The 11,942-nt window shown below is 37.5% G+C and overlaps 1 protein-coding gene across 5 annotated transcripts in view; it reads right to left on the bottom strand.

Annotated features, from left to right (window-relative positions):
* The window catches only part of FER (FER tyrosine kinase), a 155,518-nt gene that overhangs the window by 135,643 nt on the left and 7,933 nt on the right, over positions 1-11,942 (bottom strand). For all 5 annotated transcript variants that reach the window (XM_017812659.1, XM_017812661.1, XM_017812662.1 and 2 more), the window contains exons 2-3: positions 4,161-4,271; positions 621-879 (exon numbers count right to left, since the gene is read on the bottom strand). In XM_017812659.1, coding sequence (XP_017668148.1) covers positions 621-827 — 207 coding nt within the window. In that variant the 5' untranslated portion in view covers positions 828-879; positions 4,161-4,271. The remainder of the gene's footprint in view (positions 1-620; positions 880-4,160; positions 4,272-11,942) is intronic.

Raw genomic sequence — 11,942 nt, forward strand, 5'->3', positions numbered from 1 at the left:
CTTGTCAGGAGGGAAGGAAGTGTGCTTCATCAGTATGTTTACTGGACTTACTCTAAATCTGAAAATTAGTAATTTGGAGAAGCCTTACTTTCATAAAAAGTCAATGCAGTTATTTCAAATTGGATACAAAATAACTTCACAATTATGAGAAACATCCTGAATTAATGTTTTGTTTTCACAACACATGCTGCAGTGTGCATAACAGTTGGAATGCTAGGCTTTGACTTGGTTTCCTGGTATTTTTCTATTTCTGTCACAAATTCTATATAACGTAAACAATAGTTCCTATTTAACTGTCTTGAAAGAAAAGCTTACTATAGCATACTCCATTTTCAAAACACTTAACAAAGTGTTAAGTGTTAAGCAGGCTCAAGCCAGGTATGTAAAATACTGAATTTCAAAAATCAGGATTGATTCTAGTTCAGTTATTATTTTCGAACCAAGACTAGAGCTCAATTTCTGCATATTCCACTGAGGAACAAAAAGCAGCCCATTTAAAATGGTTTGGCAACACTAGCTCTCAAGAACCTGAATGAACAGGAACCCAAATGAAACCAAAACAAACAAACAGCACTTTTATTTCCAAGGATATTTCCAAATTCAAAATACTTCAGACTCACCTTAGACACATTGCTGATATAATCCAATTGACAGGTGCTCTCTTTATCTACTTGATTGCAAAGATTCTGTAAAGTGGAGGCATATTCCTTGTCACTTTTTACTCGCATTACCATAAATTTCTTCACCGTTTCCAGCAGTCGCAGTTCCCAGTCTTGAAGTTTTAATAAAGCATCATGAGAATACTTCAGATCACCTCCAAACCCCATTTTTTAAGGCACAATATACCACACAGGGGAAAATACAGGCTCTTCACCACATCTGAAAGGAGAAGGAGATTGATAAGACGATTTTCAAAAGAAAAACATCTAGTGAGACAAAGAGCAAGTATTAATGTCTAAACCCTGAAATAACTTAATCACGAGATTAACCACATACATATACCTCCTCAATATAAGCTGAATGGAGGGTCAGAGCACTGTTTCAAATCAACCTGTCTATGACTGGAAGAGATTTCAGGCTTAGAACTGTTCTCCAGTTTCCATTTCTGCAAAAACATACCTTCCTAATTTAAACTACAGTAAAAGGGAAAATATAATAGCATCTAAGACAGATACTAAAGACTAATCTACATATGTAATCAAATAAGCATAGCTGAGAGTATCTCCAGACAAGAGCTGCCAACTGCACTTTTCCACTCCTGGTGACCAGAAATAGTTTTTTCCCGTGTTTACTATCCTAAGAGCACAGAAAAATCCAAATAAAACACCAGCTCTCGGGCATTGCATCTGTGGGAAATGGATAAGTAGGTAGAAGCTATTTTTCTCCTAAACCCTGTGTCAGCAGACCATTAAACTTTCAAATTCAACCTCCCAAAAATCAGAAAATATCCCAAACCAGGTTTCCCACACAATTGTAGATCCCCCAGGTCAGAGTTCTTAAGTTCACACAATTTTCTCCTAAGTCAGTCCAGTCTTCTTGTATCTAAGTGACATAAATTGATAAACAGATAAGATATGCTGCCTTATGAAATACTGTAGCATAACCGGAGGTCAAAGACACTTGTTAGAGGTGGCTCTGGAACACCTGGATCTAGTGCTGACAAACATGCAGCCACACCATGGAAGACCTGAAACCAGACATATGAGTAATTTCCACACTGCAACTCTACCTCTGGACTGCAGTTGCAACCACAATCTGTGTACTGCTTATTCACTAATTCCTGCACTCCAGCAATGTCTTGGGTCTTTTGAACAGAGAAGTACTACTTAAATTAGAAGAGTGTTTTGCACTAACATACATTAACAGATTTATCTTCCTAACAGCTCATTGAAGGAAGTAGGACTAATATTCTTATTTTACACCAAGAACTGAGACACGTAAACTAATATCAACACTGTAGCAGCTAATACTGGTATGTACAAGGCTTGACAGACTTTTCAGAGTGCCTAGCATTTTCAGAGTATATCAGAAAAAATAAAGATGTTATTGGCTTCAGTTATCACACAAAATTTCAGGAGATTTTGCAAATCAGAACCTTGAGCAACATTAAAACGCTCACACTGAACATGAAAGACAAAGATTCCCAAAGAGATTTTGCAACCAGACTACTGGCAAAATTGAATAGTACAGCAAAATCTGAACCCAGAAAAGATTTAATGTGGAACTGGTTTGAGACACAAACATACCTTCTACTCTAATCCCAAAAAGATGAAAATACAGTGTGAAATATATTCTGGGGGAAAAAAATCTTTCTCAAAAAAACATGGGAGAATATTTTCATCTTAGAGGAAATAACAGAGATGGCATCACATTTTAAAGAAGCTGGATGGAGAAGTCATAACCACGAACATGATATGCTAAATTCATACAGAAAAAAAACCTTCAGAAACTGCTTACTCTTCCTAGGGAAGAGACCTCTTCCACGTTTGGTAGACATCCCTGAGGTTATCTCTTTTTCCATACGTGACCTGACATGCCAGTCAAATCTCAAACTGAATTCTAGCATGTTTTGTAAAAGCAATAAAATCCCAGTAGCATCAAACAAGACAAATGAATTCATTTTTCTTGTTTTGAAATGTAAGAGATATATAGATTTATATTGCTAAAAAAATTACTGGGAATGTAAGTTAGTCAAAAAACAACTGGTAAGCTTAAGAGTTAAAATATGTCTCACAGTCAATTCCAAGAAAGACTTACTTTCTTTATAGAGTCACTCTCAAAAAAACTAACTAATCACTCACAGGAAGTAAATATTCAATATGCATTTAATTACATACTGTGAATGAGCAACCAGATCTCAAACAGTTCTAAATTTAAGGAGAGTTACTGAAGACAGTTTACAACTTGTCTCAATCATCACCACAGCATGCAGTCAAGATTCTAAACAAAGCAATGCTAACATTGTGAGAAACTTCAATGACATTAACATAATCTTTCAATATTGCAACACTCCCCTCAGCAAACAAAGCCAATATTCCAGTGTTAATAGTCTTCCTGGAATCCAGCAGCAACTCTGAAGAAAGTAGCTTTCATAGCAAATCAACATTTAATTTAAAGATTGCAATCTGTCTGTGACACATGAGAGTGGCCACTCCGGGTCAGATCAAAGGTCCTGTGTCTCTGAAATCAAATAATCAGGAAAAAACACAACACATACAAAGCAATATTTTCATAGGATGCTATCCTGCCCTTATAACAGCTGGTGCCTTCTGTTACATATTGCTATCAACTATATCCAAATCTTAAAATAATGATGGATCCACATGCATCAGTTGGAACTTGTGGTTTCACAGTATCAGTAACAAGGCAGGCAACTAACAAACCACAAAACTAGAAAGCACACCTGGCCCCCACTTAAATTCAGAACAGGAATGCACAATGGAGACCAGGCTTCACCATAAGGAGGAACATGGAACAAGAACAGCATCAACACTCACTCTTGATATGCTGTCAACTCCCTTGATCCTAAATCTGCATAGCCTCCAAATCATACAGAGTATAGAATGCCTTATATTTTGCAAACACTATCTGTAAACATTAAGAATATTTGAAAATCAGAAAAGAAAGAGGATTTGGATTCATGACACAAATTCTCAAATTCAAGGCTTGTGTACTGATTCAAAAGCAATTTTATAATAGGTTATGAATTTGTTAGACAGTCCATCTCAATTTCTGAATGTGAGGCTTATAGTAGCTATGTTCCACTAAAATAATGAAATAAATCATTCTTAGCTCTTCATCCACACCTTAAATAAAAATTAGAGACTCTCAAACATTTGACATTTTTGTTAAGGTAGGATCTATTCCTGGAATGTGCAAGACCATGAAACACAAAACACATGTTCTACCTACCATTTGTTTACACTAAGAACACATTCAGAAGATTATCTATGTATGCATTTGATATAAAACGTATGCAACATCAACTAGCAAAATTCTTGCTTCCACAGAGCTATTGCCAACAATAAACATCCAAAGTGGTAACATAAGTTAGCCTGTTTATTTCAAAACTGACTTTGGAATACTGGTCCACTCAAAACAAAACAGGTAGCTCATTTTCAGGAAGGCTTTTCTGCAAAGCATAACTTAAGCTCACATACCTTAAAAATTTTCTTCAAAAAATGTTCCTTAGTATAGTTTTCCTATGTCAGCAGCTAATTCCTCTGATTTTCACTTTCTGAAATATACTTCTCTTTTCTTTTCTGGGGACTCTGTGAAAGAAAAACATACCAAATGTTTTTATTATTATTTCAGCATTTTAAAAGGCATTGCAAAACTTAGATTAAGTTGCTTTGCATTTTCAGATTATTACAATACACCAGATTTCTTTAAAAAAAGAGACAGAGTTCAAGAAAAAGAATAGCAGACTTCTCAAATGACTGCAAGTAGTAGTATGCTATCACTTCATACACACAATTTTGAGTGAAGATATAATTTTGTCTCTACACACATAAGAGAAGTTTGGGGGGTTTTTTAAGTTCTTGGAATTTCTTATGACACAGTGTATTGTGGCTGAAAAACTAGATAATTTCATTTATTTCTGAACCTCGCCCTTGATAAAACAGAAGCAGACACTCATTAGCAAGAAAACGAAAGGACAGAAGGCCAAAGTTTGTTATATGAAAGACAAATTTAGTAGTGGTATTTTTAAAAAGAGTGGAAGAAAACAAGTGGCAACACAAGAAAGGGCCCAATCAAGCCACACAGATTTCTTATATGGTTCTAATTACTCCAATATCTAGAACAGTAAGCGCTCAGGAAGGATGACTATAGGACTAAAATTTCAAGCTGTAACTCTGGACTGCAATCTAGGTGAAACAAACTGACAAAGAAGTTCTTCGATGGGTTTATATTAAGAAAAAAGTATTTAAATTATAAAATAAAATAAGAACAACGCAGAAAGAACCGTGTCTTGCAGAATATACCATCTAAGGAGTCTTTCTGCTGTGCCTTTTGCAATCGGATATGTCTGTCACGTATTGGCCTCATAAGCCACCAGCATGCCTGTAACAAATGTGGATAGAGCCTTCCCAAATCTTCGTTCGCGAAGCCCAGCCATGATGATGAAAATAAGAAACAAGCTTTGTGTACAGCTAACAAGTGCAAGGTATACCATATTATCTACATCTGGACCCATGCTAAATATTCCCTCATAATCTCATGCTAGAATGTCCAGCTTTAGATGAGACATTCCATAACAGTTTAGAAATGCCCTTGTAAGAAAAGACACATGAAGCAAAACTGAAACACAGACACGGTGTGTAAGGGTAAAGAAAAGAGAACTATTTTCAGTATTCATTATTTAAAACAAAGCACTGATCACAGACATTTATAAAATCTTATGAAGGGACAACCTTAGCTCATATTCAAGAAGGCATTATTTAATATTCCTTTCTGGTTACTTAGTGACATTCTAGAAACAAAGAAGTGCCTAGTATAAATACCCAACTTCCATTCTCCATGACCAAAAATAGAAAAGACTAAGTGATGCTAACATTCAGTCACTGCAGAGGAACAGCAGCTATGCAAGCAGATACAAGAGGAGGGGGAAAAACGCAGGAGGCTATAAGCATTACAAAATTCACCACATTTTTTTAAAAACAGATATAAAATCACTTTTTTCAAAGTTACAAAGCCCAAGGGAAAGTCTTCACTGGCAAAAAATTACAATCAGGAGCAAAACATTAGAGTAAATTTGGCTCCAGTCTTCTCATCACAAATGCAAACCAGGTGGAAATAGCATAATATCACTGGACAGGAACATAAGTCTTAATCCTTGCTCAAAGGGGACTCATGAAAGTAGAACACACACTACCACCAGCACCTGGGCACATTCAGGTTTCAAGCAGATGTTAAAAAACTGCATGTGGCAAAATGAAGCCCTTATGAAAACTACATTTATTAAATAAAACAACAAACTGGAGCCATTTAAACAGAGACAAGTTGTATGCTCTGCTCTCTGCACACAGACAAGGAGCAATCTTTTTTTATTTTATTTTTTTTTAAAGAACTATTCTATCACATATGATAGAGTGGAGAATTTCATTTTTCAGTACAAAAAAAAATGCAAACCCAGCTTTTCTTCAGAATTCCAATTACTACTAACTCTTTATCTATGTGCGTATTTTCATCTGCATACAGGTCATCAGTAGAATTTAAAACTGGTAATACAAGTCCAGTACTGGTCTAATTGATAGGCATACACCAGCTAGTACACGGAAGCATAATAAAAGCTTTCCAGTGAACTGCACAGCCATCTGTCAGAGAGCAGTAAAATGTTACAAAATTCCCATTGCTATTTCTGATCTCGAACATAGTAGAATCTGATAGTTTCAGACAGCTTGCTACAACAGTGCAATAATCCACTAGATAATGAAGACATAAAAGACAGAATTATATGAAGATAAGGATAAAAGAGAAAATCTAGATGAGCTGTTGTTTTCTGAAATTACTACAAGGACAGTCAAAGCCAATCCCCCACTAGATCCTCTTCACACTGAGGATATATAAGACATTCTCTCACAACGAAGCATCAGCAGAGCATTTAAAAATACCAATAGTAACAATTCATCAGTCAGGTGCTATTCAGTGACAGTGTTAAAGTACCAACTATTAAACTGCCAAACTATCAATTCTGAAAAACTTAGGCTTAAGGTGACCTAAGTAAAGAGAAATGGAGAGTGGAAAATTTATCAAATCTTTTCAGAGCTGACAAGGCAATCGGTAGAAGCAAAACAAAGTCTGATTTTGATACTGGACAAGGAATCATATTTAAGAATCTGCAGATTAGAATAAATGGTGAAAAAAATCAACACAGCTTTTGTAGAGGAAAATCATGCTTCACAACTTGAAGAGTCCTTTGAAGGAATCAAGGATCCTATGGAAAAAGTAGTTGGAAGTGGTAGTGAACAAAATACTTCTAAGAAGTTTCAGCTGATGTCTCACATAGGAAGCTGCTGGAGAACTGAAGACTTGCACGGTAAGATTTAAGAGACAAAGACTGACAGGCAAGAGGACAGAAGCCTCATCAGAATCTGTACCAGGACTTGGGCTGTTCTTTAGGATGGTCACCTGCCTATCTGTCATTTGAGGAGCATATGTGCTTCATACAAAATTATTATGATCAATCAAAACTGACAGATCATTAAAAAATTTGCAGAACTTCAGGACACTGAGCAACAAGCACAGAAAACAGCAAATGAAGTGACATGTCAATAAATGTAACATAGCACACTGGTACAAGTTATTTAATGCCATTACCAGAAAAAGTTCTAGCACTTTCTGAACACAGACCTTCAAAAACATTCATTCAGTGCTTTGAAGTGGTCAGGTTAGAAACCATCCAGAATATCAGACTTTTTTTAATGGAGGGAAGAGAGAACATAACGCGTTCTTACACTGCTGATACATTCATGGTTTTTCATGGTTTTTCAAATTCTCCTACCTCATGAAAAATATAAAGCACCCAAAAAAATATAGGTAATATTGATCATGGAGCAACTTCCACACAACGAAAGTAAAGTGAATTTTTTATTTCACAAAACAGGCAAGTATGATGGGTGTCAGATCAAAGTACATAGGGAAAAAAAATCATTATAGCACAAAGTGACTCGGTATGTCAGATGCCCTAAGTGTTTCCCAGAAGAACTTAAGAACATCAAATGAAATTTTATGAAGCTGCTCTTACATACTTCTTTGCCTAGTGAATAATTAAATTACACAATTCAATGCCTAAAGACATTTCTGAGACCATGAAACAAACAGGTACAAATATTATTATAAAAATTCGTTAAAAAAGCAGACTTTTAGAACAGCAAAAGTTCCACCTCGAGATGTCTCTAAACTGCAAAAGCAGAACAGAAACTACTACTCTATATTTGTGCCAATAGACTCTTCTTATCTGACAGGAGCAAGTACTGAGCTATGTGGATTTCACTTGGTTGGGTACAAACATCCTCAAACAATGACCTCTCACTCTCTTACCCCTGCAGCTGTATGAAGACCACACTTTACCTTAGCAGCTCAGGGAGCCGTGATCTTATTAAAAATACATGCAAATAAGAAGCAGTGAGTTCCATTAAAGAATAGGATTTACACTCGTCAGCAGGGCCAAAAAAAAAAACACCAACCAATAGAAAACAGCTCTCAGATCCTCTGACTAGAATCACAAGGCACGCTTCCTTTTTGGGATATATAAAGTTTTAATTTACCTGTTGGAATTCTCTCCACATGTGCAAATGGTAGTAACAGACATGATGAAAGTAAGTCCCTAAGATTCCTGTATAAGGCTTATATAAAGACAACATCTAATTCTTTCACCTTCCACCAAAGAACCACATATCTTGTCAGACTACCTGATTTAGTATTCCTCTGCCGTTGGCATTAGGAAAAACTTTCTTCATGACCAAATCTCACCTTCCCTTCCTCATAACTGAGGTACAGAGAGAGGTTGCAGAGAGCCATTTCTCTGCAACCTGAATATGCTAATTTTTTGACTAAGCCATTCTAATTATTTCAATCTTTTAATATTTTCTAGACCACTGCTATCTTTCAATTGGTCTCAATCTCAGAGTTCATAAGCTAAAACAGTGGGATACTGCAGAACTCTGAGAAGAGCAGAGAAATTCCTTCAAATTACTTTTGAGCTCCTTACCCAAGTGCTTTAACCCAATAACATGACAGTGTATCCTTCTTTCTTTAGTAAACAAAAATTCCAGGTCCTTTTCCAAAGACCTGCACCTTTCCCTGTTTCCTCCCCCATCTCATATCCATGCAGTCCAGCCTAGAGACAGTGAGTTTTCATGCTCACTGACACCTGCTTTGTTCCAGATGACATCTCCCATTTGCCAAGATTATTCTAAATAGTAATCTCATTCTCGGCCACACCTGCAGCTCTTTGCTTCTCCCCTGGTAAGATTCTCAGCACACTCTTTATCATCTCAGGCCTCTTGTAAAACAAATGTGTGAAGGGAAATGCTGACAATTGGCAGTGAACCATGCAGCAAGTGATTTTTAGGTGCAGTTACTCAACTAGTTTTGCTTCCACCTTGTATAAGTTTTTACCTCACAGACATAGGTAAGGAGCAAGACTGAATCTCACCAGACATAAGACTATAAGAAGATGAAGGCAGACACAGTGTCATAGGTTTATTTGTTCTAAAAATCCAAGCAGAAATTTTCCTTTCCCCTGTCCCGCTGTAAGGAGTAACTGACTATACAAAAGAACTAGCTGGCCAACCTGCATTCCAGGCTGATAGCTTTCTCTAAGGCTGGGGTGTGGGGGGAAGGAGTTTTTCTCCCCTCCTCTCTTTGGAAAGAGGCACTTAACTTTTTGCCTTAACGGGGGCACAGTGTGTGCTGGAAAAGTTCTGAGGCCGTTTTGCTCTCGACCTGGTCATCTGGCTGTTCTCCGGCCTCGTCTTGCCTATGGTCTGCTCTGTTGCCAGACAGACCGGCTCAGATTTCATTGAAGGGTCTGTGCTCGTAGAGGAAAGGGGAGAGTCCCAAACACAGCCAGCCACAGACATCGTGAATTTCATGGGAAAGAAATCGTCCTTCTTTCCCCTCCTCCCCTTCCTCTCCTCGGTGGGGGGTGATCTCCATTTCGGCTTCTCCCGTGATCCGGGGCCCCCACACGGTGACCACCAGAGCCCAACAGCGCCCCCTGCCGACCGACACCGAGCACTGCAGGCTCTGCTCCTCCAGTGATCCAACAGCGCTCCTGCCCACCGTGATTGGAATCGCGCCAGAGGACAGAGAAGTATCGAACTGTTTCCGTTTTGAAGGGGACTTTTGGGTACAGGATTATTGTTTAGTTGTTTCTGTGTTCTGTTACTGTTTTTCCCAATAAAGGGTTGTTATTTCTTCCTTTTTCCATACTTCTTCAATTGGAGCCTCTTAATTTCGGATTTACAATTGCTGAGAGAGAGGAGTTTGGTCTATCTCATAACTCATCTTCCTTAGCGAAACACTCCAGTCTCCTTAAACTGAGACACACAGTTTAGGAATAGAAGAGCCAGGCTAGCTGCCAGAAGTCAGACCTTGCCACCACGACTCAGTGCTGTTGCCTTGTTAACTCTGAAAAAGCTGGTGGTGCATACAAAGTCAGTCACACACATGCCCTTTGCTTTTAAAGGGCAAATGCACCTAATTTCTTATTACCTTTCATGTGCTTACAAGTAAAAAGAGCTTTCCTTCCTTTATTTTTCCAAGAATTGAACTTTCCTTAAACTAAGTTCCAGGATGCAACGAAAGCCAAAGAAAAGCATGGCCTCAATACAGAGTTCCTGACCAATGAATTGTCACTGAACCCTCAATTCCTCAGTGTTGCAACATTTATGTCCATACTAGATCTTAACAAAAACATGAATAAGGCTGATTAAAATTATTCTCATGTGGAAGACACTGTGCACCAGTATCTGCAATGCTGTTAACAAATTCCAACAGCTAAACAGGACTGCTCTAGAATTACAAAGAAACATATAATGCTACAATATCCAAAAGTTGGACACAAATTGAAAATAAAATAAAATAACACATCAGTGATTCGAGCTTGCTTAAAGTGTATATTACCTGGTGTATTAAAGCAAAAGACAATCAAAGTATTGCATTTTCAAGACATTGCATTGTCTTAGATTAATAGTGAAGGTGGAAACAAATTCTAGGAAAAGTGGTGGCAAGAGTCAACAACTAAATTAAAAAGTACTTGTAGTAATCATGCTGACTAATGAGTTACTCTACTAATAGTTAACTTATTTATTTGCTGAATTCTTTCATTCAACTAGATGCCAACTTCTCTACTTTGAAAGTAGGAAGCAATTTTCCTTATTTGAAAAAAAAACCCCAAACCTCTGAAGGAAATGCTTCATACATTGATATCTATCTGTCTTGAGATAAATACATGGCAAGCCAAAATGAACACACACACAAAACCCATGTGCAGACCTCAATCCCAAGGCCACCTACATAAGCATCTTTTCAGGGAAAAGAGGAGGAGGGAAGAATTCTCACACAGTACTGACGGTCTCTCATCATGACAAAGCAACACTTAAAACTCCTCCTTGGAAAGATTTCAGGTCCCAAAACTCATCTAGCTGCTGCCCTTGCACATTTCAACTTACCAATCAAGAATACTATTAGGAGCTTCTTCCAGAAGCACTGTATTAGCTCTCAAGATTTAAGGACAGCCACAGAAAAAGATAAATCCACAGGATGTGAAATACTTTTAAGAGTCTAGAGGCAGTTTAATTTCTTTTTATGGCCCAACATCAGCCAGAATTTCTCATTTCAGACAAAGCAATCAGATAACAAATCTGCCATTAGTCTGTAATATATGACAATACTGGTCTCCTCAGGAGTAGCATAATCCAGTTCCAAATATTTATTGCTCTTCGAAAAGAAATTCAAAGAGCAATCATGATGCTTCCTCTTCTTTCCTCCTTCATTAAACTAATTACATCTTTCTGGTTCCTTAAACCCTCTGCTTAGTTAACTCACTGTTCAGTCAGTCTTCTCAAGGTCATTTATTTCCTTGTCACCATTGTATCACATATAATGTAGTTTGATTATACAGCATTTTGTACAGAAAACCTGGTCACGAGGAACACAGGTCCATGAGAGAATCCTGTTCCTTCCCAACAGCTGATATTCCAGACTGTTACACTGTGGGAAATATAACACATAGTGTGTTTCAGTGGGAGGTGTTGCCCCACTGTTGCTGTTCCTGAACTTTACCTTCCCACACTCCATGTCCTAGAAAATACTGTGATGACTCCCTCTGTCATGTGGAGTAGTTACTCTCACTTTAAGGCAGAGTCAGTAGAAAGGCAGATGACTGAACTACGCATTTGTACCTTCTTAAACACTTCAAGTGTGCAACAAAT

The sequence above is a fragment of the Lepidothrix coronata genome, unplaced genomic scaffold, assembly GCF_001604755.1.
Source record: "Lepidothrix coronata isolate B3197 unplaced genomic scaffold, Lepidothrix_coronata-1.0 Scaffold37, whole genome shotgun sequence".
In the NCBI taxonomy this organism is placed as follows: domain Eukaryota; kingdom Metazoa; phylum Chordata; class Aves; order Passeriformes; family Pipridae; genus Lepidothrix; species Lepidothrix coronata.